This window comes from Penicillium chermesinum (genome assembly GCF_028974085.1).
Source record: "Penicillium chermesinum strain IBT 19713 chromosome Unknown utg000003l:1.0-5111272.0:1.0-5115320.0, whole genome shotgun sequence".
NCBI lineage: Eukaryota > Fungi > Ascomycota > Eurotiomycetes > Eurotiales > Aspergillaceae > Penicillium > Penicillium chermesinum.
Genome location: NW_026695313.1, coordinates 138,288 through 161,277, shown reverse-complemented (window position 1 = coordinate 161,277; position 22,990 = coordinate 138,288). Strand labels below are relative to the sequence as shown.

Sequence of the window (22,990 nt, the reverse complement as noted above, 5' to 3'; positions counted from 1 at the left end):
CCCCAGAAATCACAATTTGAAAGCTTTCATAATCGCGCATCTTTGCAGGACCTCTCGCGCAAAGCTGTAGTAGCTCCCACGGTGCCTCCAAGGGGTTAAGAGGATTGAACCTTTTGCGGTTATGGCCGCCCCACAGATACCAAACCTCAATACCCTTCGACGCGGCAGGGGAAGAGGACGAGGCGGAAGTCAAAGAACGGAAGAGGGGCCTGGTCGTACGAGCGGCAAAGACCGTGTTATCCAAGGCACCGACAATGATGCGAGCGTCTCCCGTTTGAGTGCTGTCAGACTGGGCTACCTGGACGATCCCTATGCGGAAGCTCTTACACCAGCCGAAAACGCGGTGCGGAGGTTCCCGATTATCAACAGAGGGACATACGTCCGGACGACGGCAATCGATGAGCTTGTCACACGATTCCTTGGTCCATACACGCCCCAGTCTGTGCCGAAGAGGAAACAAATTATTTCGCTCGGTGCGGGGTCAGACACGCGTGTCTTTCGACTGCTTGCCTCGCGGCAACCGCCAGACGTCATCTATCACGAGATCGATTTCGCGGTCAATACTACTGCAAAAATCAAGGCGATTCGATCAACGCCACTCCTACAACGGGCGGTGGGGATCACTCCTTCAAACGACGAAGTATCCCTGTCCGAAACGGGCGATGCCCTCCACTCTCCGTGTTACCATATTCATCCTCTAGACCTGCGATCATTATCTGCTACAGAAGACCCCTCGAAAATCATGCCCGGCTTCAAAACAGAGCTCCCCACACTCCTTGTATCGGAATGTTGTCTTGTCTACTTATCACCAACAGAGGCAGAGCAAGTTCTTTCATGGTTTACCAAGGCCTTGGGCAAAGGGGCAGATGTAACCGGGACGGCAAACATCGAAACGCCCATCACACCACTCGGCCTCATCCTGTATGAACCCATTCGGCCAGACGATCCATTTGGCCGGACAATGGTGGCCAACCTCGCCACGCGGGGGATCAAGCTGCAAACCCTCCAAAAATACCACTCTCTGGGCGCACAACGCACCCGTCTGAAAGAGCAAGGGTTTATCAGCACACAAGCCGCTGCTGACATTGAATTCATATGGGAGCATTGGGTCAACGAACAGGAAAAGGAGCGGGTGGCTGATATCGAACGGCTGGACGAGATGGAAGAATGGCAGCTGCTTGCGCGGCACTACTGCATTGCCTGGGGGTGGAGAAACGGAATTGACCCTACAGCCTTCAGTGGCTGGAGCACTCTGCCGTCCCAATCCAGCGAACAATAAGTTGTAGGCAAACCACTGAGTTCACCTCGAAACTTTAGCATTTGAGTCTGGATCCATTTGACTGCGAGTATTGAGCGCATTACTTTTTGGCTTTTTCTGTAGGCCCCGCATGAAGGCGTTAGTCACTCATCCGTTCCTAGCTGGTGCTTGAGCACTGGGCACAAACCAACGATGCAGTCCCGCAGTATGACGCCTTTCTGACTGTAGTCGTCAAGAAATAAGTGGTAGGGTTGCCCTTGGCGACGTTCCTTGAAGCAATCGCGTGGCTACTCACTAGTACGCGGGGGAAAAAAAAGGACATAGACCTCATAAGCACTAGCTTTTACCACGTTGCTAGACGCTCTGTATGCCCTGATGGGTTACATTCGGAATGTTACCCCATTGCCGGGTGACGAGCTCAATTTTCGGGGGGAAGGGGAAGGCTCATGCATCTGCACAAGCAGAGTAGTACACGCTCACCGGAGATGAGGGTATTTGCATAGACAGCATGACAGCCCTGTGGCATGAAGCCGCCAGCTCCCCATATTCATCATAGCAGACGCGCTTAGGCCTCCGCTTTCTTGCAGATGCCATGTGAGCTGCTTGGAAGCCGTTGGTCGTGGTACCGAACACCAGAAGATTCTCATCGAAACTGGATGTCTCTGAAATCGAATGCTTATCAACACGACAGGACCTGCGATAAATAGGGACATCTGTCGGCGCGATCCTGCGAAAAGCCTGTTTGCTCCCGTCCTGTTCACTACGTAGCAACCACCTGTTATACTTTCAAAATGAAGCCACAGAAATTATAGGCGAATCAGCTTACCGTCCAGGCTATAGCAAGCCCCATATGCGACATAGTAATTATCCTAAGGGGCCCCATGCATATAGTTACACCTCGTAGATCAGCTGCCATTGTGTTGAATTCAGGCTCCGATTCGATCGCGTATCAATTCTCACTCCAGTGGCTATTCCCTCTGGTGAGTATATAAGTCTTCAAAGCAGACGAGGTACTCGAGGGAAAAGGCAGAAAGCTGAAGTATCCCTTAACTAGAACTCAGGATGATAGGACTCAAAGCCTTATTTATAGGTGCATTGGCCTCAGGGTCATGCGCCAGATCATTGCCTGGTATGGCAAGCGGGAACAGTGCTGGAAGTTCCAAAAGGCAGTCGACCGATCGTCTGGTGTTCGCTCATTTTATGGTCTGTTGCTGATTTGCAGTTCCGGCAGGTTGAACTAGTCCTTCACATACTGATCAAGTGGTAGATCGGAATCACCAGTGACAGAAGCAGCGCCTCCGCCTACGATGACGATATGCAACGCGCCCAATCCCTCGGCATTGACGCATTTGCCTTAAACATCGGAGTGGACTCCTATACGGACCAGCAGCTTGAACTTGCATATGAATCAGCAGCTAATAACAACATGAAAGTCTTCATCTCATTCGATTTCAATTGGTGGAATACCGGCCAAGCCTCCGCCATCGGCCAGAAAATTGCCCAGTACGCCAACAAGCCGGCCCAATTAACAGTTGACAACAAGGTGTTCGTGTCGTCTTTTGCTGGTGATGGGTTGGATGTGGGAGCGCTCCGTGCATCAGCAGGAAGAGACATTTTCTTCGCTCCGAATTTCCATCCTTCTTACGGAACCGATATCAGCCCTGTGGACGGGTTGCTGAATTGGATGGCCTGGCCGAACAACGGCAACAACAAAGCTCCTACATCGGGTCAGAATGTCTCAGTTGCTGATGGGGATTCCGTTTATATCAATGCCCTGAAAGGCAAGGCTTATATTGCGCGTGGGTTGCTCCTTGTTGAAGTCTCGTCAGAGAAATCACTGACAATGCCAACTTTCTAATGTTCGACAGCGGTTTCGCCATGGTTCTCCACTCATTTCGGGCCCGAGGTCTCATACAGCAAGAACTGGGTGTTTCCAAGCGATCTCTTGTGGTACAATAGATGGAATGATGTTCTTGCGCTTGGTCCACGATTTATCGAGATAGTGACCTGGAATGATTACGGAGAGTCCCACTATATCGGCCCCCTGAGCTCTCCTCACACAGACGATGGATCCTCCAGATGGGTCAATGATATGTACGAAATAGTGCCCGTTCGAAATATGTGCCTACCACTAACAACAGAAGGCCCCATGACGGTTGGCTCGATATGGCCAAGCCCTTCATCGCCGCGTTCAAGGATGGTGCTACGGTCGTGGACGACTACATCACTGCGGACGAATTGATCTACTGGTATCGACCAGCTCCACGCAACGAAAATTGTGACGCAACAGACACCTGCATGGTCCCTGCTAACAACGGCAGTGGGAACTACTTCATAGGGAGGCCTAACGGTTGGGAGTCCATGCAGGATTCTGTTTTTGTCGTTTCACTATTAACGAGCCCCGCCACAATTCAGGTAAATAGTGGAGGTAGCGTGACGGAATATGATGCTCCTGCGGGAGCATTCGCGCAGGCAATCCCAATGAACATTGGGGTACAGGCATTCGCGGTCTCAAGAAACGGACAAAATATTCTGTCTGGGACGAGTTTGAAGTCAATCATCGATGGATGTGTTTGTGGACTCTACAATTTCAACGCCTATGGTTCGTATCCTCGGTGAGCCCCGTCTGATTTATTCTTGCCGCTTAGGGCTAACATATTGAAATTTAAGTTGGAAGCCTCCCTCCGGGGTTTAGTGATCCTCTTCAGCCAGATGGATTGGCGGCCTTCTCTGACGGACTACGCGTGACAACGTGCAGCCCAACTCCATCTCTAGGGACGGTTCCCCCCCACGCCGTCAACCACCACCACGACGAGTATTACTGGCCCCACAACCACTAGTATCCCTACCACTCCCACTACTAGCACAACCCTTACCACCACTACTGGCAGCGTCCCCACAGGATGCCCGACAGGCGTTACATCTACAGTAATATTCACAGTGACTAACCCAGTCACTACCATTACGTCCACTCAGACGGTGACCGTGACCGAAACTGTTGGAAGTGGTGGCGGATCTGGTGGAGGTGGAGGTGGAGGTCAACCAGGCGGGGGCGGCTCAGGAAACGTTTGTGTTGCAGGAACAGGACCCGGTAACTACGTCGGTCTCTGCAATTTCTGCTGTCGCTATGGCTACTGCCCACCCGGCCCTTGTACGTGCACGCAGTACGGGCCACCTATATCTGCCCCACCGACCACAGGATGGAATGGGCTCCCACAGTGGGGAGAGGATAGTTCGTACCTTGGGCTTTGCAGCTTTGCCTGTAATCATGGCTACTGTCCTTCGACTGCGTGCCGAATCGAGTAAAGAGTTTACTACTAAATTGTCAAGGGCCTGTTTTCCCCACCGTTATTCCTGTCATCCACACAGAAAACGCTGTCTGGATGTTTTGGTGTCCTCATTGGTTCTTCTGTGTTCTTGCAGATTTTTGCAGCGTGATATTGTGTATAGCCGACTGTCGATAAGGCCGAGATAGCGTCAATATGTATGTCCACGCTTCCCATCCCCACAATTATGCAGGGTTCGAGCAGAGCCGCATGGACAGCATGAGCGTAGCTGGGAACCTATCATTCAAAAGAGACGCTTCCCGTGTTTCTAGCATAGAGACACCAGGAACTCCTAGGACTTCCATAGCAGACTGCATCCCACGACACCTGCATGCCTGCCAATACCAACCCTAACACCAGGATAATGGTTTTCCCTTCCACTTCCATCAGCTGCTCGGCTGTCATTTCCTCGAACAATCAGTAGTTTCCCCGTCCAGCGTGTCGCCGTCAAGGCATCCCCTGCCGCGGAATCGTGAGGATCGCGACATCCGAGAACTGTTCCCGAAGTCACGTAGCCGGCTAATTCCTTACCCGCCAGTGTGGGGAAGCCTTTCTCCCGAAGGCGAAAAGCCGATGGCTCTGGAAAGCGCTTCCCCGGGGATAATCAATTTTTTGAGATCATGGGGTTGGTTGGTTTTTCCGGGTCCAAGGGATCAACAGTCTGTCCCAGGGACACCGTCTCGGTGGTCTTGGGGCGCTGGATCAGCAGGAACTTGATGGGCTCTTATCCCCGATGCTAAGAGCAAGGATATGGTTTAGATTGTGGATATGGAATAGTATAATTTTCTCATCCATCTTGAAAAAGCCTATCTGAATTGAAATAATGAGCTCCTTCAGACGTATGGTCGCTTCATGTGCTACACTAACACTTACTACCTGGGATGGTCGAGCATAAGCGCCGATCCACACCTACCCAGGTGTCATGCATAGAAGACAAGCGGGATCTAGATCTTTCAGCTAAATAGGGTATGATGGCTAGATTCCAATTAGAAAGGATCTGAAGATGCTCGTTAAGACGTGATCGTTTCGGTCTAGCATGGCGGTATATAAAGTTTGAATAAGAACAAAAAGATGTATGTAATACAACGCTAAAGTAACAAATGCAACACAAAACTATGTTTGAATCTCCGAAACAAACTTCTTACAGCTTCTGCTGGCTGCGCTCGAAGGAGGACACGGGAGGAGCAGAGTCGGGGTGGGGGTGGTGCTTCTTCAAAGCCAGCCGGACGTTGTACTCCAGGTCAAGAGTGGCCTTGGGATCGTTGGGCTTGGGCTTGAAGTCCACAACCAGATCATCCTTAACCGCGAAGACAGAGTCGATGTCCAGATGGGGGTCATCGCTGGGGTAGATCTGGTTGATGACGGTGGCGTAGTCGGGATGGGTGATCATGAGGTGGATGTGAGCGGGACGCATGGGGGAGCGGTCCATCAGATTGAGAAGGACACCGGCAGGACCGTCGGTGGGGAGCGAGTATGGAGTTGGATGGTAGCAGTACCAGTAGAACTCACCCTTCTCATTGGAACGGAATTTGCCGCGGAGATTGTTCTCAGTCTGGGTTGGGTCCTGGAAGTCGTATTGGCCGTTGGAGGAGGCTTGCCAAATGTCAAGGATGGCACCTTCAATGGGAGCCCCGGTCTCCATGTCGGTCAGGGTACCGTGCATGTAAGTGACCCGGCCGTTGGGCTTAGGGTCCTGGATGATGCTGTCGCCCAGAGCGCGGAAGGGTGCGTTGGGGGACCAGAAGGGACCGAGAATGACGTTGGAGGTGGGTGAGAGACCCTGCTCAGTGACGATTTTGTTGGCGATCTCATCAACAAGAGACTCCAGACCGATAACATCGCAGATCCGATGGCACTCATTACGGATGGGAGTGCTGATCTTGCCAATGGAGTTAATGAACTCAACACCCATCATCCATTCAGCTGGGGTCAGCTCGACCTCACGGGCGAAGTCGTGGATGTGACGGATGAGAGAGCCCAAGACCACACGAGCACGCTCGGGAGTCTTAGGGCCCATGGCGTTGATCACATAGGGAGTAAAGTTCGGATCGAAGCGGGAGTTGGTAGACATGGTGGGTATAGATGGGATGGATTCTTCGAGATGTGATAGTATGAAGTATGAAATGGGAGGGGAGATCAGGGACTTTAAATAAAAAGGGACTCAGAGAGGGTTAAGGGTGGCATTTACCCCGAAGAGCCGCTTGAAAGGCCTTGCATTTGCAACCCCATCCGCCGTTGAAGGCGCCCAAGACCCCCGGACCATATGGTCGGCAAGGCGTTCATATACTTCGGCAGCGGCGGCAGCACAACTCCCGGGCTGGGGGAGTCTCCCTCGCTCAGTGCCGGCTGCTGGCAACTTGCCACTGCACTTTGATTGGCCCCATCGCCTACACGGCCCCTTCCAGCCTTTGCAGAAACCGTTATGGCAAAACGAATCCCAGTCCACTTTGGTCGGTAGTGCCGCCTTTTGCTGCCGGAGAAGCTCCCCCGCAGTGGATAAGAGGATAAGACGTCGCGTATACTCTGTATCCTAAGCTCGGTAGACCACATCATATGATCCCCATTTCGTCCCTGGTTGTCTTTGTGTGGTCTTCGATTGTTGTCGCATACATCAGCCGCCATGAAGCACCATTTGATGATTGGCACGTGGACCGCGCCCGGGCGCATCTACACGGTGCAGTTCGACGATGAAGCTCTGACCTTGGAGCTGATCAAGAAAACCAACATTCCAGAGGCGGAGCCGATCTCCTGGATGACCTTTTCGCATGACAAAAAGGTTATCTACGGCGCGGCCATGAAGAAGTGGAACAGCTTCGCCGTCAAGAGCCCTACCGAGATCGTTCACCAGGCTTCCCATCCGGTGGCTGGCCACGGTAAGCTCCCAAGGGCGACTCGCAAGGAGATTCGCGCGACTCAATTGATCTGACCCGTAGTTTCCCTGCGGTAGAGCTCGCACCCAGCGCTGATACCAACACTCGCGCAATTTTCGTACTCGCCGCCCACAAGCCTCCGTACAACGTCTACGGAAACCCATTCTACAAATATGCGGGATTCGGCAACGTCTTCTCCGTGAAGCCGGACGGAGCCCTGGAGGCCAACGTCCAGAACTACCCCTACGACGAAAACACCGGTATTCACGGTATGGTCTTCGATCCCACCGAGACCTACCTTTACTCCGCCGATTTGCAGGCCAACAAGATCTGGACTCACAAGAAGGACGCCAAAACCGGCCACCTAGAGCTATTAGACAGCCTTGAGGCCCCAGACCCCGGCGACCACCCGCGATGGGTCGAGATTCATCCCAGCGGAAAATACTTGTATGTGCTGATGGAGGCGGGCAATCGTCTAGCGGTTTACGTGATCGACGAGCGCTCCCACAAGCCCGTCTTCACCCACATCACCTACCCACTGCTCCCATCCGGTAATAAGAGGACTTCCTATATACATCGGCCCAGCGCAACTGGTTAACAAGGTCTCAGGACTGCCCCCGCGCAACAAATACCGTGGCGACGTGACCTTCACCACTCACAGCGGGAAATACCTCTTTGCGACCACCCGATCCAACCACTTCGACGTTACTGGCTATATCACTGCTTTCAAGCTCGGCCCGTCCGGTGAAATCGAGCGTCAGCTCTTCCTCAACCCCACTTCGACCAGCGGAGGACACTCCAACGCGGTCAGCCCGGCTGATTTCAGTGATGAGTGGTTGGCTCTATGCGACGACCAACTCGGCTTCGTCGAGATTTATCGCTTCCGCGACGAGAAATTGGCGCGGGTTGCTCGCCTTGATATTCCGGAGCAGGGCTTCGGAATGAACGCCATTTGGTATGATTAGACAATTAGACACCCTGGGACATAAAAAAAGGAGTAGACCCATGAAGAAATGACTCAAGGTGTCTGTATTCGAGGGAAAGTGTAATCTCGAAATAAGACATTGTCGGCGCTCATTACATAAAGCGCCAGCACGATGATCTCAGGCTTCCAGGGGTTCTAGAACCTAGATGGAACAGTGCCTAGATCGGCATACTTTAGGTACTGTTTCCCACAAAGTCAGTCTGCCGTCGGAATCAAAACCTCAGTCTGAGCTATTCTAGTTATGTATTAACGCTATACACATGGAAAGTCGGGCCTCTTATCATAACTTATTTCTCTGTATTAATTCCTTCCGTTTGGAGCTGCCGGAGCTATGATATGACTTCGAGGTGGTTGCCCCCCTATCCCAGCTTCATCCGTCTTCCCCGTGCTCGATAATAAAGCCGCCATCTCCTTGGTCGTCATCTTCCCCTGGAAGGAGGAAGCCGCCACCATGGTCGACGACCTTATTCTCTTCGTCATCAAAATAGCTATTATCGAGATCGTGGCCCGTTTCCTCTGGCTCCTCTTTACTCTTCTTATTAGATGCGAACGGGTTTCGAGCGTCTCGCTCGGCATCTTGGGCTGTATCCCCGCCGTATTCATCACGCACACGTTCCATAATACGCAAGCCAAATAAGAACTTGCGCCAAGTCTGCAAGATCCGCTTTTCAGCCTTGAGCTGCTCGCGCTTTTGCTTCTCCGCGGCATCAGCGCGCCAAGCATCTTTGAGCAGGTCTTCGTTTTCGGCAGCCACGACGACGCCTTGGATCACAGGCGCGGCCATTTTGGATCCAAACTCAAACCCCGTCACGGCCTCTGCATAGTCGATCCCAAGCTTCTTGCAGACCCTGACCGTGCCCGGCCATGGCACGTGGACCGCGCCGCGCGGGATCATGCTCGGCACAAAACAGTCCATATTCCCGTAACTGTTTTTCGGGATTATCCCGTCTTTGATCGGAGGCGGTATGAGCCATTCTGTCTGGTGCCGCGCGTATAAGCCTTGCATGGGCTTTTCCCCTGTTTCCCGCTCAAGCTCCTCGACTTCGCGCTTTCGCACGAGAGTCACAGCTCGGATGGGGACGCGCTTGAGGGGCACGGCGCCGGGCTGGACCTGCCGGCCTTCTTTATGCCAGCTCTCTGCGGATAGGCACTTGAGGACATCGGCACGGCGGAATACAGGCTCCTCTTTGGCCTTGACGCCCTTGCCGGACACGAAGGTACGGACGGGCTCGGCGCCGGGTCTGAGGGCTTCCTCACGACGTAAGAATCGCTCAAGGACAAACTCGGTAGATGATCGGAGGCTTTGAAGTGTATCGGTGGCTTGGGCGGGCTTCTTCCTCTCCGGTTGCTTCCGCTGGAGATCTCCATTATCCTCGATCTCGTCCACTTTCGTTCTTTGCGACGGAGGTCGCTGGTACCCGTACATTACTACTCGGAACCAGTCAATCTCGAAGCTCTGGCCTTTTTGGCCGGGTATAGGGAACTTTGTCACGGGAATCGAAATCCCTTTGTTTTGCCGGGCCATGTCCGCCGACGTAGATACCGAGTGGTAACGTCTTTAGCAGTTCCATCCGCCGAATGTGCAACGACATAGCAGATTACCTGTTTAGCGCGCTCGGCTTTCGCTCCTCTTGGCTCGAACGATGCTTGAAGTTCCGCCGTGGGGGCCAATGGGTTGGGTAGAACGATTGGATCAACGGAAATAATCGCATGCGTGACAGGAGATGCAACCTCGGTCCAGTATATAGGGAATGGTAGGTCTTTATCGTATCTTGGACCGACTTTACTTTTGGCCCTTGGTCGATGCCCTTGATCATCGGAGTCATGATCAATTTCAGTATCTTCGGTCTTTAGTTCGGAATTCTCGTTTGATTCGGATTTTGATATGTATGTCTCTGCTTTGGTCCAGCCAAAGCCGAGGGGTTGTAGACTGCCGACCAGTCGAGCTTCAATGCCCAGTGCACGAACGAGAGCCGTGAACAGCTGAGCCCCGACATCCCGAGATCCTTGCATAGATTCTGCTAAGCCACGAAACTCTTCGATATTAGCTATACGCTCGCCATGACGTTCAGGGTTATGGTCCTGTTTATGAAAATCGTCCAGCAATGCTTTGAGTGCCAACCCAGGCCGGTATCCGTTCTTGCGCAAACCAGGAGCAGTGATGCGAAACTGCTTCCTCCAGTATGCTACTAACACTTTCATAAGTGCGAGTATTGGATCTCCATTGCTCATATCAGGCTGTCCCGGCTCTAGCCTTTGTGTGTCTTCGCTCCAGTCTTGCTTCTTGCGCCCCTTGCCTTTTTTCTTGCTCTTTGGTGGCTCAGGTTTCTTCTCCGGCAGTTCTAACCCTGAGGAGATCTTCCATTTCTTGACCTCATTCTTGATACTGTCGGGTAGCTTTCGAAGCAGGATCTCGTGGACCTTGGCGTCACAGGTCCAGGCATTGCGAAGGGCATTATGGAAGAGGAGGAATTGGACATGCATGCGATGGGTCTGGACACGAATATGACGTTCAATCTTCGACGGCCCTTTTCTACCGTCTAAGAGGTCTGATGCCTGCGTTTCTTCTTGATCTAAGATCAATTCGAGGTCTCCACCCTCCAGACGCGCCATGGAAGGCAGGGTCGCGCGAGGGGGATTGAGGTCGACCGCATCTTCCCAGTTTATCTCATCATCAGAGTCGTCCTCCTCCGACTCTTCATCCTCGGAGACATGGGAGGATATCTGGGGAGTTGTAGTTTCGTTGGTCTCTTCAGGGACGTCACTCAGCGAGGAGTCGGAATTGGATTCGGCGAGGTCATGATTGGAGAGCCTGTGCGACTGGGCCTGGCGTTTCGGCGGGGGCTGAGCCGGCTCCTCGGAAGAGATGCGTTTGCGGGGACGAAGGGTGGCATGCGCTTGGATGGATGTGGACGTGCTGGGAAACAGTGGCTTTGCGCAAGCTGGGCGCAATTTGGAGGAGAAACGTCCTCGGCTACAGACGGCTGTAGGCGATAAGCGATAAGAGATAAGGCGTAGGGTGGGAAGAGCGGGGGGGGGTTCTGTCATATAAACCTCGGCCTACCACTTCACCTTCATATTTCTTTTTCTTTTACTTTCAGGGTTTCAATATGGCTTCTCCAGACTCCATCAAGCTTGCTGACTATCTCTTCACGCGCTTGCGACAACTGGGTGTGCAATCTATCTTTGGTGTGCCGGGCGACTATAACCTTCGTCTACTCGACTATGTCGTCCCTGCCGGTCTCCATTGGGTTGGTAATTGCAATGAGCTCAATGCGGCCTATGCTGCAGACGGATATGCCCGTATCAATGGGCTGTCTGCACTGATCACTACCTTCGGTGTTGGAGAGCTATCAGCATCGAACGGAATTTCCGGGGCATATTGCGAGCGCTCACCTGTGGTTCACATCGTCGGTACTCCACCTCGGCCTCACCAAGACTCACGCGCATTGATGCACCACACCTTTGCCGATGGCGAGTACAAGATCTTTGCTACAATGGCAAAGCATATCACTGCGGCTCAGACGGAACTCAGAGATGCTGCCACAGCTCCCGGCCGAATCGACTGGGTCCTTCAACAAGCTATTATACACAGCCGGCCTGTGTACATCGAACTTCCTGATGACATGCCAAGCACGCTAGTTTCAACAGAGAACCTCAAGACCCCCATTAAGGTCCCATCTGCACCTAGCAGTGCAACTGAACCCGAACTCGTTAATCGTATCCTGGAACGAATCTACTCTGCTAAGCAGCCTGCCATCTACGTCGACGGCGAAAGTAAAGCTCTCAAGATCGTTGATCAGCTTGACGCCCTGATCAAGTGTACGCAATGGCCCACGTGGACGTCGGGCTTCGGCAAAGGCCTTGTGAATGAGGACCTTCCGAGCGTCTATGGACTGTACAATGCAGGGTTTGGTGAAAAAGCCGAGAAAGATTACTATGAATCCGCCGACCTGATCCTCACTTTCGGCCCACATTTTAGCGATACGAATAGCATGTTCAATGCTGCTATTCCCAGAACTGCGGCCGCCATTACTTTCAAACATGACATTATCCAGGTCGGCGACGAGGTCTACCGTGACTCAAGCGTCTCTAATGTCTTGAAACAAGTCCTTTCCGCACTTGACCAATCACGCCTCGTCAAACCCTCTGCTCCGGGAAAGAGAGTTGTCACACTTGACGACATCAAGCCTAGTGATCCAATTGCACAGAAGAATTTCTACCGTCTAGTTAACCCGCTATTCCGCGAGGGCGACATCGTACTCACTGAAACGGGTACCGCATCATACGGCGGCGCTGCGTTTAAACTGCCACCTAAAAGCACGCTTTTTCGTGCTGTGACCTATCTCTCGATTGGTTTCATGCTGCCTGCAACTTTGGGAGCAACGCTGGCACAGCATGAAATGAACAAGACGACTGGGCAGAAGAACCAATCTATCTTGATCATCGGAGATGGAAGCCTGCAAATGACAGCTCAGGAGATTAGCGTGATGATCAAGCAGAAACTGGACATCGTGATCATTATCATCAACAACGAGGGCTATACCATTGAACGTGTTATTCATGGCCGTAAACAACATTACAATGACATCCCATTCTGGAGACACACTCAGGCTCTTAGTTACTTTGGAGCGGATGAAGAGCATGTCAAGAAAAACACGTTCACGGCTAAGACATGCGGGGAACTCCAAGACATTCTCAAGAATGAGAATGTGGTAAATGGCAGCGGCGTGCGGTTGATTGAAGTTGCAATGGAACGGGAAGATGTCGAAGGGCCGCTGCTGATGGTTCTGAACAAGCAAATTGCAGAGGAGAAGCAGCAGAGCGCCTGAGCTTAATATTAGAAAATACATAGAACAAGAACTGACAAATCAATCAATTATATAGCCTTCATTTTTCTGTTCAGGCTAGTAGTCATTACTCTCTTCTAGAAGTCGTCTTGTCAGGTCATCCTGGACCCAGTTCTCGATCAAAGCCACTAGATCTCCAACTAGGTACTCATAGTGCTTTCCACTGGTGTTGAAGATAGTCTGATGGGCCTCGACTTCGTCGATATTTTTCATCACGAGGGGTGTCCAGTACGCATTATCGTCGTAGCTCCAATGATGAGATGGCAATAGAATGAACTTTCGATACTTTCCTTCAGTCTTGTTCGCACTTACTGTGGACTCTGTGGTTGTGAGTGAAATGTTCTCTGACGGCATGATGCTCTCTTTTTGGTCTGTTGACATCGACGATGTAGTGCTCGTGAGATCTAAGGAGGAATTGTTCCCTGTCTGGGGTTCCACAGGTATTGAAGTAGCATTGGAGCCCTCCCGCTCCAGTTCCTCGCTTGTAGCTGATATGTCAGGTTGCTTTTGATGTTCTGATTCATCACCAGTCTCCTTTTCATGCTGCAGACTGGTTTCCGGTATTTGATTCTTCTTCCGATCGCTCTCTGTTGGTTGATCGTGGGCCTTCAATTCTGTGCTTTCTTCCGTTAAGCCAGTCTTCTCGCTTGGAGTCCCCGCGGATTCTCCAGTCTTCGTGGCATCGTCGGGGATCGCAGAGGCATCATCGGCCTCAGTGGCCACATTTTCATGCTTGGCATCCTCCTTCTGAGATTTCCGGCCCGTGCTTGCTGTGTAATAATTGATAAACCGCACTCTCTGAGGATTCCCCTCGGCAGCTTCTAATGCTTTGAGACGTCGGTACCTCTGGCGAAGCTCAGAATAGTTATTGACACAACCCGCGAATCTGAAAGTCGATGCAAAGCGGTCGAACACAGACCGTGGTAGGTTATTCTTGTTCTTATTGACAAAATTCAAGACTCCTTTGAAGAATCCCCGATCGACCAGCCGCACATCGTTTTGGAAAGCCGGGTCGAAATTGGGGCTCCGGGCAGGCTTGAAGGCGGGCTCTAGGCCTAACGATTCTTGCTCTCCAGCAAGTCCATCTTCCACGGTCACATCCTTCTTCGGAATCGAGCTGCCAATCCCTGTTGGTATGACACGTGGATGAAGCCCCAGGAAGGGTACATCAAAATTGACTAGGCCCAAGATCCGATTCCTGGCATGGCCATCTACTTGCTGGAGAGCGACGTCTGCAGCCACAATCCCGCCGAGACTGTGGCCCAGCAAGATTACATCCAAGTCATCTGCTTCGTGGGGCGCTAGCCTGGGCATTATTAGTAAATCCCCATTTTCCGAGTTGATGTTCTCTGGAGACCACCCACCAGTTGCTAAACTGATCCACAGCCTCTTGGACTTCACCGTGAGACTTGTACCGCGGGTAAATACGAGTGTAAACAATATGTGATCCGGCCAAGACGGTCGTCAATGAATCATGTACATGCGCTGGGAGGTCGTGAAAACTGGCTTCTGAGCCCATAAAACCATGGATATAGACCAATAGCAGTCTGCGCATGCCGCTTTTTGGCTCGGGCGGCCGAGCCACCCTCGAGCGATCTGGAAGCGGTGGCGGTGCGCCGTTCATTGTGATCTCTTCCCGGATGAAAAGAAAGGTCCGTTTTACAGACTGGGCCCTTATCCTTTGAGGGGGTTCTCCTCGACGATGAAACGGAGAGTCCCCACGACACCGCCCCAGGGGATCGGCACGAGCCCCGCAGGCGCCGCAGAATGACGCAGATGGGCCAGGGCCCAAGCTAAGCTTGAAAAGGTGGATTCCTATGCTCGCGTGCATTTACTGTATTTCTATTTCTCTAAATGCTGGTTCCTGGCTGTCAATCCTTCGTTGGGTTTGTATTTCTTCACTCATCCTGTTTGCTTTCGCGCTTGAGTTTGAACTGCGACCAATGTATCTATCTCTATGTACATGATGATAAACCAAGACATGATTGATTGTGGAGGATGGTCCCCAGACCTGAAGGACGGAGCATGTGAACAGATCGAGAATTCTCACGCCCTAACCTAATGCACAAGCTGTGGAGGCGGTCTCCGAGGAGGAAAGGTGGCTTCCCATGCGCTCATAACCTTGACTAGCAAAGCTTCCTGACCCTTGTTCGCAATTGCAGCAACTCCGAATGCTCGACCATTGTAGTCAAGATAGGAGAGCGGCATCGCAGCTATGGGATAACCTAGATTTCTTCAGCGTTAGAGCTCTTCATTGCCATGTTCGAGTTCATGCGTACCTCCAGCTGTGGCCATCGTCGACAGACCCCCTTCAATTGGACCAAGGATTACATCCACATTGTTCGCTTCGAGCACATGCTCCACTCCGCGTTCTTTGGAGGTCTTTCGAAGATGCGTAAGATGTCGCTCGTAATCCTCCGGGGAAAGATCTTGCTCCTGCGATTTGACAAAATGGTCCTGTCGAGGGTGGTCTGAGTAGTCAATCAGCCTCTGCCCCGAATATATGATTATATGTTCCTTTTCTTCTCTTACGTGGAGGTAGTTCCTTATCGGCATGCTTTATATTATACTCAATTATATCAGCCATAGACCGAACCTCACTCTCAGCAAGATCTTCCAGGTAGGAGTTCAAGTGTTTTTTCATGTCCGCCACTGGAAAATTAGTACAATGCGAGTTGGTAGGACATGATAACATACGGATTATAAGCCATTCGCTGTTTTCTCCATCAAGTTCCAACTCTTTGGTCGAGATCAAGTCAACATTTCTCACGAATCGTTTTGCTTTCGGTTCGATGACATCGTAGGCTTGAAGTATTTCCCGTCTCTGTTATCATGAGTCAAACAAAGGGCACTAAATTCCGATTTGGGGGGATATATACCATTTGGGCCTCTGCTTCTTCGATGGGCTTGTTGTCATCTGATGGTGATTTCCAATGATCCGGGTCGAGGACTGCAACTGAAATATCAGACCACGATCCTGTCAGGTAGTTTGTGAACGAATTTGCTGGGTCCCTTTGTGCAAGAACATCAAGCAGAAGAGCTAGATCATGAGAGGACTTTGTCATCGGCCCAGCAGCATCGAAAGTTCGAGAGATTGGAATGATTCCATCTTGAGGAACGAGGCCGATTGTGGACTTGATCGTGTAGAGAGCAGCTCGGCCGGATGGACTGACAAGCGATCCATCTGTTTCGGTTCCAATGGAGAAAGGCGCATATCCAGCAGACACCCCGACCGCAGATCCTGAAGACGAACCAGAAGTACCCTGTTGCGACGAATAATTAGCCTTGTTTTGTCGTAGCATCCTTGGTCTATATCCAAACGCTTACTGAATGACCCTTCGGCGAATCATTCTGGTCAAGGCCGTTGATAACGTATGCCGATTGTGTCTGACCACCCACTGCCGACCATCCATTATGCATATCAGAGCCACTATCCACGTTAGCTTGTCTGTTATACCGTCTCATATCTCCTGATGAGATAGCTAAGGATGCATTGTGCTCCATACCGAGCGTTCGAAAATTCCTTCAGAACCATCGATCAGCAACCCCGATACATTTTCAAGCTCAATCTCAGTAAGCTTACCGCAAGGTTTGCCTTTCCAATGATAATCAGACCAGCATCGATCAGCTACATGGATGTCAGCAGTGTTCGGGAAATGATTAGCCGAATTGCTGTACTTGATCCACTATTTTAGCATTTGCTTTGGGCTTGGAGCTCAATAATGCAAGGCTCCCAGCGGTGGTCGGAAGTCCAAGGCTAGGGTGAGTTGCGATATTGTCCTGAGCAACGTTAATACGAGAGTGTCTCAATTGGTCGTTTAAGTGGGCGCACCTTGATAATGATTGGAATGCCGTGCAGAGGACCACGAACGTTCCCCGAGGCCCGCTCTTGATCCAGTGACTTCGCTTTCTCCTCGAGAAGGTCTTTCGGAGTCACTGCGATCATAGCATGGAGCTTCGAGTCATGTTCCTCGATCTGAGCCAGGTACCGCGTCACGAGATCCAAGGTCGTGACTGCACCAGTCTCCAGCAGCCTTTGAAGGGATCTAGCATCAACGGTGAGAAGATCCACATCTTTCTCATTTGAGCTCGATAGATTCTTAGGATTTTCCATGGTCGAGGATCAAAGAGTATCGCACACGGTTCTGCTGGTTTGGCGGGGGAAAGGTCCGTGCATGGGATGGGATGCACGCATTGATAAGTGGAGCAGGAGGAAGAGTCTCGGCAAAGCTGTGTATTGGGCGGCTCTTGTCTACTTGTACGTTTCCTTCAATCTCATAATGTCTCAAACCTCAGAGCCCAGGACACAGTGTAATTTCTTGAACACGAGATAGGACCAGTATGACATGCCGTAAGAGGCAGCTTAAAAGTCGGTAAACAACTTATATACTGTACACACTGGATTAATGTACTGAAAGACAACACACCCTCTGTTTTTCATCCCCTTTTTTGGATTGATTCCTATTGAAACAAAAGAAATGCTAGTAATAGGAAATCGTCAGTCACTACACATCTCCATTGACAACCCCGCCAGTGTGAATGTACAAATCAAAGATTGTCCGTGAAGTCTGAGGGGGAGTCAATAGTGAAGCACGGACCAACAGGTGAATTTTTTGTGGGCGGTGAAGGCAGCAGATTTCCTCACCTTCACTCATTTTTTTCGACCCACGCCAACCCCAATACAGACATTCAACATCGCGGAGAATGGCTGACATCGAGGTTTGTGGTTCTGTTCTCGGCAATTTGGCTATTCCGTTAACTTTTCTTAGGAACGGTTAAGAGGCCACGCCGAGGCTTTCTCGGGCCTTATGTCCTTGATCCCCGCAAAGCTTTACTACGGCGAGGACAACACCACCGTACGTGTGCTCTCTTCTATGCAGCTTTCGCTGTTTCTCCCTGCTACTTCTCCCTCCTAGCGTCTGATCCTGAATCATTTGTCTAATCGTTCATACGCTACACAGGATCAGTGGCAACGGAAGAAACAAACCAAAGAGCAAGCACGCGAGGCCAAACGAGCAAAACTCGACCCCGAATCCGCCAAGACCGCGAAAGACGTGATGGATGAGAACGCTCGTAAGCGTAAGCGAGAGGATGGCACCGTCGAATCCGACTCTTCTGATGGAGAAATTGGCTCTGAACTTCCCGGTGAAGGATTGAACCGCGGCGATAAGACCAAGAAGCAGAAATCAGTCGAGCAGTCAAAGGCCGATGCCCAAGCCAAAAACGAGAAGGCCGAGGCTCGGAAGAAGATGAAGCAGGAGAAGCAGGAGAAGAAGAAGGCTGCTCAAAAGGAAAAGAAAAAGGCCAAGCAAAACGCCCGCAAGGAAAAATCGGACCAGGACGACAAGTCAACAGATACTCTAACCCAAAACCCCCCAAAGGCTGCCAAGGCCACCAATGAAAAGAATGCCGATCAACCTGAGAAAGAAGACGACGAGGAAGAAGACGAGGCTGAGGATGACGCTGCCGATGAGGGATTTTCTCTCGAGTTCAACGCAGAGCCAGAAGAACAGTCCTCCGCTTCATCCGCTCGCAACTCTCCCGACGCTTCAAATCCCCAATCAGGCAGCTCATCTATTTCCTCCATCGTTCCTCCAGCTACCTCCATTGAAACTAAGCCCAATGAGCCCAAGGCTCTCAAGGCCACCCCAGAGCAGCTGAAGCAGCGTCTACAAAAACGCCTGGATGAACTCCGGGCAGCCCGCCATGCAGATGGCCTCAACGGCAAGCCTGCGCGCAACCGTCAAGAGCTCATTGAGGCCCGCCGGCAAAAAGCAGAGCAACGCAAGGCACACAAAAAAGAGCTTCGTCAAAAGGCCAAAGAAGAGGCGCAGCGTAAGGAAGACGAGGCCATGGCACGTCGCTTCTCCCCTGGTGGCTCGGGCTCGCTCCTCGCCTCTCCTCGATCTCCCGTCGAACCCGCCGGATCCAGCAACAACTTTGCTTTCGGCCGTGTGGTGTTTGCTGACGGCCAGGAAGCCGATGCCTCCCTGTCGAGCGTCCGTGACAAGCACACTCGCCGTGGTGCCACCGATGCTGCGGCCCAGCTTAAGGCTGTTGAAGCAAAGAAGGCCCGTCTTGCCGAGATGGACCCTGCCAAACGTGCCGAGCTTGAAGAAAAGGATCTCTGGCTTAATGCCAAGAAGCGCGCTCACGGTGAGCGGGTCCGTGACGATACTTCCCTTCTGAAGAAGGCTCTCAAGCGTAAGGAGACCGCGAAGAAGAAGTCTGAACGGGAGTGGAAAGACCGAATTGAAACCGTCTCTCGCATGAAGGACCAGAAGCAGGCCAAGCGTGAGGAGAACCTGCGCAAGCGCAGAGAGGAGAAGGGTAATAAGGGTAGCAAGGGCAAGAAGCCTGCTGGTGGTGGTAAGAAGAAGGCTCGTCCGGGGTTTGAGGGCAGCTTCAAGTCCAAGGTCGGCGGCGGTGGTAAGAAGAAATAAACCTCCTTCCGCCTTTTTTGAATCTTCCCCCGGCCCTTCCCCCCTTCCTTCTTGACTCCAAGCTCATACCCTTCCTCATTCGAGCTGGATATCCTCTGCCTTATCAATAAGAGTGAAAAGTGTGCTTATAACATCGATCTGGGAATATCCATCTGGTGTTCGTGGTGTCTGGCGTCCGTCTGTATCAGCAGCATGATTCTTCTATGATATTCTTATGTCTCTGCATGGATAGCGATACATCTTCGTTTGTGAATATAACCAATTCTACAGAGTATCCGGTTTAGTTTCCCTGCCTCTATCATAGTCTAGTTCAAGTATTATAATTTGCCTAGAGAGCTCCCTGTTTGGTACCTGATAACTGCCAAAAGCTACTAGTTCTACAGATAATAGAAAGGAATCATGAAGAAGGTGATCTTAGAATTCTAGTTTGCTTTTATTTTTGTTTTCATTTTTTTGTGTAATTGATTTATGCCTTAAAATAAACAAGAGACCTGCTATATTCCTGAACAAAAGAAATTTAACAAAGATAATGGAGCCTGCTGCAAAAGAGACTGCCTTGGATGATCGACTAGTACAGAGCGAGAACACGAAGTTTGGGGGGAATATGTACATGGTTATATGATGGAGTGAAGGTCATAGTCAAGCCCTCGGGAGTTTTTCATGGACCCACTAAGGGTAGCGTAGACACGCAGGCAGAAGGTACACAAACTTTTCTCCTGGAATGAGTCGCCAGTAGAAAACAGTCTATCCGTTTATCGGTATGGAGCATCGGCGCGAGCGGCAGCTGCAATCTCGGGCTCCCACTTGTCACCGTTGGACAGGAGCTTCTCCTTGTTGTAAAGCAGCTCTTCACGGGTCTCGGTGGCGTACTCTGCGTTAGAGGCTAAAGAGAAGAAGGCAATTAGCAAGAATGAGGAGACTAGTCGTCATGGGTCTAGCTTACTCTCCACAATGGCATCGACAGGGCAAGATTCTTGACAGTAGCCACAGTAGATGCACTTGGTCATGTCGATATCATAACGGGTCGTCCGGCGGCTTCCGTCCTCACGCTCCTCAGCCTCGATAGTAATAGCTTGAGCTGGGCAGATAGCCTCGCAGAGTTTACAAGCAATGCAGCGCTCTTCACCAGTGGGATAGCGGCGCAGAGCGTGCTCGCCGCGAAATCGGGGGGAGATAGGACCCTTCTCGAAGGGATAGAAAATGGTGTATCTGTTGGAAGATAATCCTAGTCAGGCCAGTCTCTTCGACTAATGACCCAAGGTCGAGCTCCTGGGTCGTCAACTGGTGTAGACAAAGACTTACGGTGGGCGGAAGTACTGCTCCAGCACGACATACATGCCACGCATCATCTCCGACAGGAGGAAGTACTTAGTGGCCTTGTCGAGTGCAGACTCGCTGCTCTGGTCCCAGCGCTTGGGGGGGAGGCAGACGGAAGCCCGGTTGAGGGGCGCCGGCAGGTGTCGCTGCGCGGGACACTGAGGAAGAGAAGTTTGCCGTCGAGCCCAGAGGCATGAAAGGGGACCGGCGAGAGGCTACCAGCCTGGTCACCTGTCGGGAGGAGGCCATTACGACGATTGGGAAGGGAGGATGGAGGGTAGAGAGGGGTGGGGAGTGGAGCGAATTGACAAGAGGCGTCTCAAGTAGGAGAAGAGAGGTCGAGGTTGAGGTTGCAGGTTTGGGTTAGGGTCATTCCTTTCTGCCGCACGCTGATTGGTTGGCGGCAGGATTTTGCGTCGGTGCAGCACTCCCGACCTTCTTCCTCTCTCACAACCCTTCTTCATCCGTCTTTAGACCTTCTCTTCCCCACCAACAATACCTCTTCCCTTCCCTTTTCTACAGGGTCTCTAGCCGTCGCGCTTCTGAGATCTCTTCCACAATGTTCCGTTCCGCCATCGTCCGCTCCTTGAGGGCCTCTGCCCCCCGTGTCATCAAGACACCCGCTCCCTTCCAGATCCGCAGCTCCCCCGTCGCTGTGCGCAAGCAATTCGCTCCCTGCTTCGCCGCTCAGGGTGTTCGCTTCTACTCTGCCCCTGCCGGCCTCAACAAAACCGAGGTTGAGGGCCGTATCATCAACCTGCTCAAGAACTTCGACAAGGTGCGTCATCATGTTTTTCCCGCGTACACGTCGTCGGTCGACGACTATGCTCGTCAACTTATAAGCTCAAACCGCTAACCTTGATTTTGATACATAGGTCTCCGACGCCAGCAAGGTTAGTTGACATTTTTGCGAAGCCCTCGGCAATACTCGGATTTAGCTCGAGTCTTTACGGGATCCACCGTCAGAACGAATCATTCATTAATATTATCTGCGTTCTAGCTGAACGGTACCTCCCACTTCGCCAACGACCTCGGTCTTGACAGTTTGGATACCGTTGAGGTGGTGATGGCCATTGAGGAGGTATGTGGCTTAAACGTTTCCCCCCGGGAAAAGCTCTATCGCGCCAACGCTAACACTCTTTTTCCAACAGGAGTTCAGCATTGAGATCCCCGACAAGGAGGCCGACCAGATCCACAGTGGTAAGTTTAAGCTCTGATTTATCAAACGTGTTCGGATTGATCGTGGTTTCTAACATGCCATGTGCCAACAGTGGAGAAGGCCGTTGAGTACATCTTGGCCCAGCCCGATGGTAAGGCAACATCTACCTTCCTCGTTTTATTCTGCTGGTACTAACTATTTCCGCAGCTCACTAGATATTTAATGGAAAATTCGGAGCGAATGTGTTGGGTCGGATAGAAAAAGGATGGGGGGTTTGGCATCTATTCGAACTCTTGTTTGGGCGAGTGCAGCTCTACCGTCAACCCTGACGCTGTATGCTGAATCCATGCCGAATGTTTTATTTCTTGTCCTTTCTATATCGTGTATATCATCTTGAATGCAGTTTTGACGCGGTGTCAAATATGGAGCAACTACTCCTTTCGCCACTCTTACCAGATCCCTACGGACACTCGGGGCAACACCCTGCCTGAATCTTTGAGAATGACTAGACTTTCCAAGGTTGACTCGGAGCTTATAAGCCTCTTTCAGAATATTCACTGGTGGATCATCTAAACTGCGTACAGCAGATCTGCCCAAGTGTATATCTGTCAAGTTTTGTAGATGTCGGTATCGATTAGCTGGTTCCGCGGTCGGCTGCCGCAAACAGACTTTCAAGCTACGGCATACATCTGTCCATAATGCAGACTTTCAGAGGTGATTGACCCAGCTGTTTATTGCCAAACAGAATAGTGCCAGCTGTGGCAGGTTACATTGGTTTCAGA

The 22,990-nt window shown here is 51.5% G+C and overlaps 11 protein-coding genes across 11 annotated transcripts; 6 read left to right on the top strand and 5 right to left on the bottom strand.

The window, feature by feature from the left end:
• Positions 1–121: 121 nt before the first annotated feature.
• ppm1 (protein C-terminal leucine carboxyl O-methyltransferase ppm1) lies at positions 122–1,279 on the top strand (the record flags this gene model as incomplete). Its single annotated transcript, XM_058472227.1, has 1 exon — positions 122–1,279. The coding sequence occupies one exon, from the start codon at positions 122–124 to the stop codon at positions 1,277–1,279; it is 1,158 nt and encodes a 385-aa protein (XP_058331230.1).
• Positions 1,280–2,573: 1,294 nt separating this feature from the next.
• N7468_002929 (glycoside hydrolase family 71 protein) lies at positions 2,574–4,564 on the top strand (the record flags this gene model as incomplete). Its single annotated transcript, XM_058472226.1, has 4 exons — positions 2,574–3,057; positions 3,127–3,352; positions 3,400–3,829; positions 4,034–4,564. The coding sequence occupies 4 exons, from the start codon at positions 2,574–2,576 to the stop codon at positions 4,562–4,564; spliced, it is 1,671 nt and encodes a 556-aa protein (XP_058331229.1).
• A 1,161-nt stretch (positions 4,565–5,725) lies between these two features.
• N7468_002928 (putative catechol dioxygenase) lies at positions 5,726–6,655 on the bottom strand (the record flags this gene model as incomplete). Its single annotated transcript, XM_058472225.1, has 1 exon — positions 5,726–6,655. One exon carries the CDS (start codon positions 6,653–6,655, stop codon positions 5,726–5,728), a length of 930 nt encoding a protein of 309 aa, XP_058331228.1.
• A 549-nt stretch (positions 6,656–7,204) lies between these two features.
• On the top strand, positions 7,205–8,419 carry N7468_002927 (lactonase family protein; the record flags this gene model as incomplete). The annotated part of the gene is made up of 3 exons (XM_058472224.1): positions 7,205–7,457; positions 7,532–8,005; positions 8,064–8,419. The coding sequence occupies 3 exons, from the start codon at positions 7,205–7,207 to the stop codon at positions 8,417–8,419; spliced, it is 1,083 nt and encodes a 360-aa protein (XP_058331227.1).
• Positions 8,420–8,809: 390 nt separating this feature from the next.
• On the bottom strand, positions 8,810–11,517 carry N7468_002926 (Rad4 family protein; the record flags this gene model as incomplete). Its single annotated transcript, XM_058472223.1, has 3 exons — positions 8,810–9,922; positions 10,042–11,356; positions 11,504–11,517. The coding sequence occupies 3 exons, from the start codon at positions 11,515–11,517 to the stop codon at positions 8,810–8,812; spliced, it is 2,442 nt and encodes an 813-aa protein (XP_058331226.1).
• A 32-nt stretch (positions 11,518–11,549) lies between these two features.
• Positions 11,550–13,271, top strand: N7468_002925 (alpha-keto acid decarboxylase family protein; the record flags this gene model as incomplete). Its single annotated transcript, XM_058472222.1, has 1 exon — positions 11,550–13,271. One exon carries the CDS (start codon positions 11,550–11,552, stop codon positions 13,269–13,271), a length of 1,722 nt encoding a protein of 573 aa, XP_058331225.1.
• A 75-nt stretch (positions 13,272–13,346) lies between these two features.
• On the bottom strand, positions 13,347–14,913 carry N7468_002924 (uncharacterized protein; the record flags this gene model as incomplete). The annotated part of the gene is made up of 2 exons (XM_058472221.1): positions 13,347–14,595; positions 14,654–14,913. 2 exons carry the CDS (start codon positions 14,911–14,913, stop codon positions 13,347–13,349), a joined length of 1,509 nt encoding a protein of 502 aa, XP_058331224.1.
• Positions 14,914–15,347: 434 nt separating this feature from the next.
• On the bottom strand, positions 15,348–17,403 carry N7468_002923 (uncharacterized protein; the record flags this gene model as incomplete). Its single annotated transcript, XM_058472220.1, has 10 exons — positions 15,348–15,514; positions 15,569–15,760; positions 15,822–15,941; positions 15,987–16,113; positions 16,169–16,552; positions 16,617–16,719; positions 16,796–16,812; positions 16,873–16,917; positions 16,968–17,069; positions 17,122–17,403. 10 exons carry the CDS (start codon positions 17,401–17,403, stop codon positions 15,348–15,350), a joined length of 1,539 nt encoding a protein of 512 aa, XP_058331223.1.
• Positions 17,404–17,993: 590 nt separating this feature from the next.
• N7468_002922 (putative 60S ribosome biogenesis protein Rrp14) lies at positions 17,994–19,732 on the top strand (the record flags this gene model as incomplete). Its single annotated transcript, XM_058472219.1, has 3 exons — positions 17,994–18,008; positions 18,059–18,145; positions 18,206–19,732. The coding sequence occupies 3 exons, from the start codon at positions 17,994–17,996 to the stop codon at positions 19,730–19,732; spliced, it is 1,629 nt and encodes a 542-aa protein (XP_058331222.1).
• Positions 19,733–20,484: 752 nt separating this feature from the next.
• N7468_002921 (NuoI/complex I 23 kDa subunit family protein) lies at positions 20,485–21,298 on the bottom strand (the record flags this gene model as incomplete). The annotated part of the gene is made up of 4 exons (XM_058472218.1): positions 20,485–20,615; positions 20,676–20,941; positions 21,035–21,207; positions 21,269–21,298. The coding sequence occupies 4 exons, from the start codon at positions 21,296–21,298 to the stop codon at positions 20,485–20,487; spliced, it is 600 nt and encodes a 199-aa protein (XP_058331221.1).
• Positions 21,299–21,608: 310 nt separating this feature from the next.
• On the top strand, positions 21,609–22,423 carry acpA (acyl carrier protein; the record flags this gene model as incomplete). Its single annotated transcript, XM_058472217.1, has 6 exons — positions 21,609–21,827; positions 21,925–21,942; positions 22,050–22,130; positions 22,201–22,249; positions 22,321–22,359; positions 22,416–22,423. 6 exons carry the CDS (start codon positions 21,609–21,611, stop codon positions 22,421–22,423), a joined length of 414 nt encoding a protein of 137 aa, XP_058331220.1.
• Between the last annotated feature and the right edge of the window lie 567 nt (positions 22,424–22,990).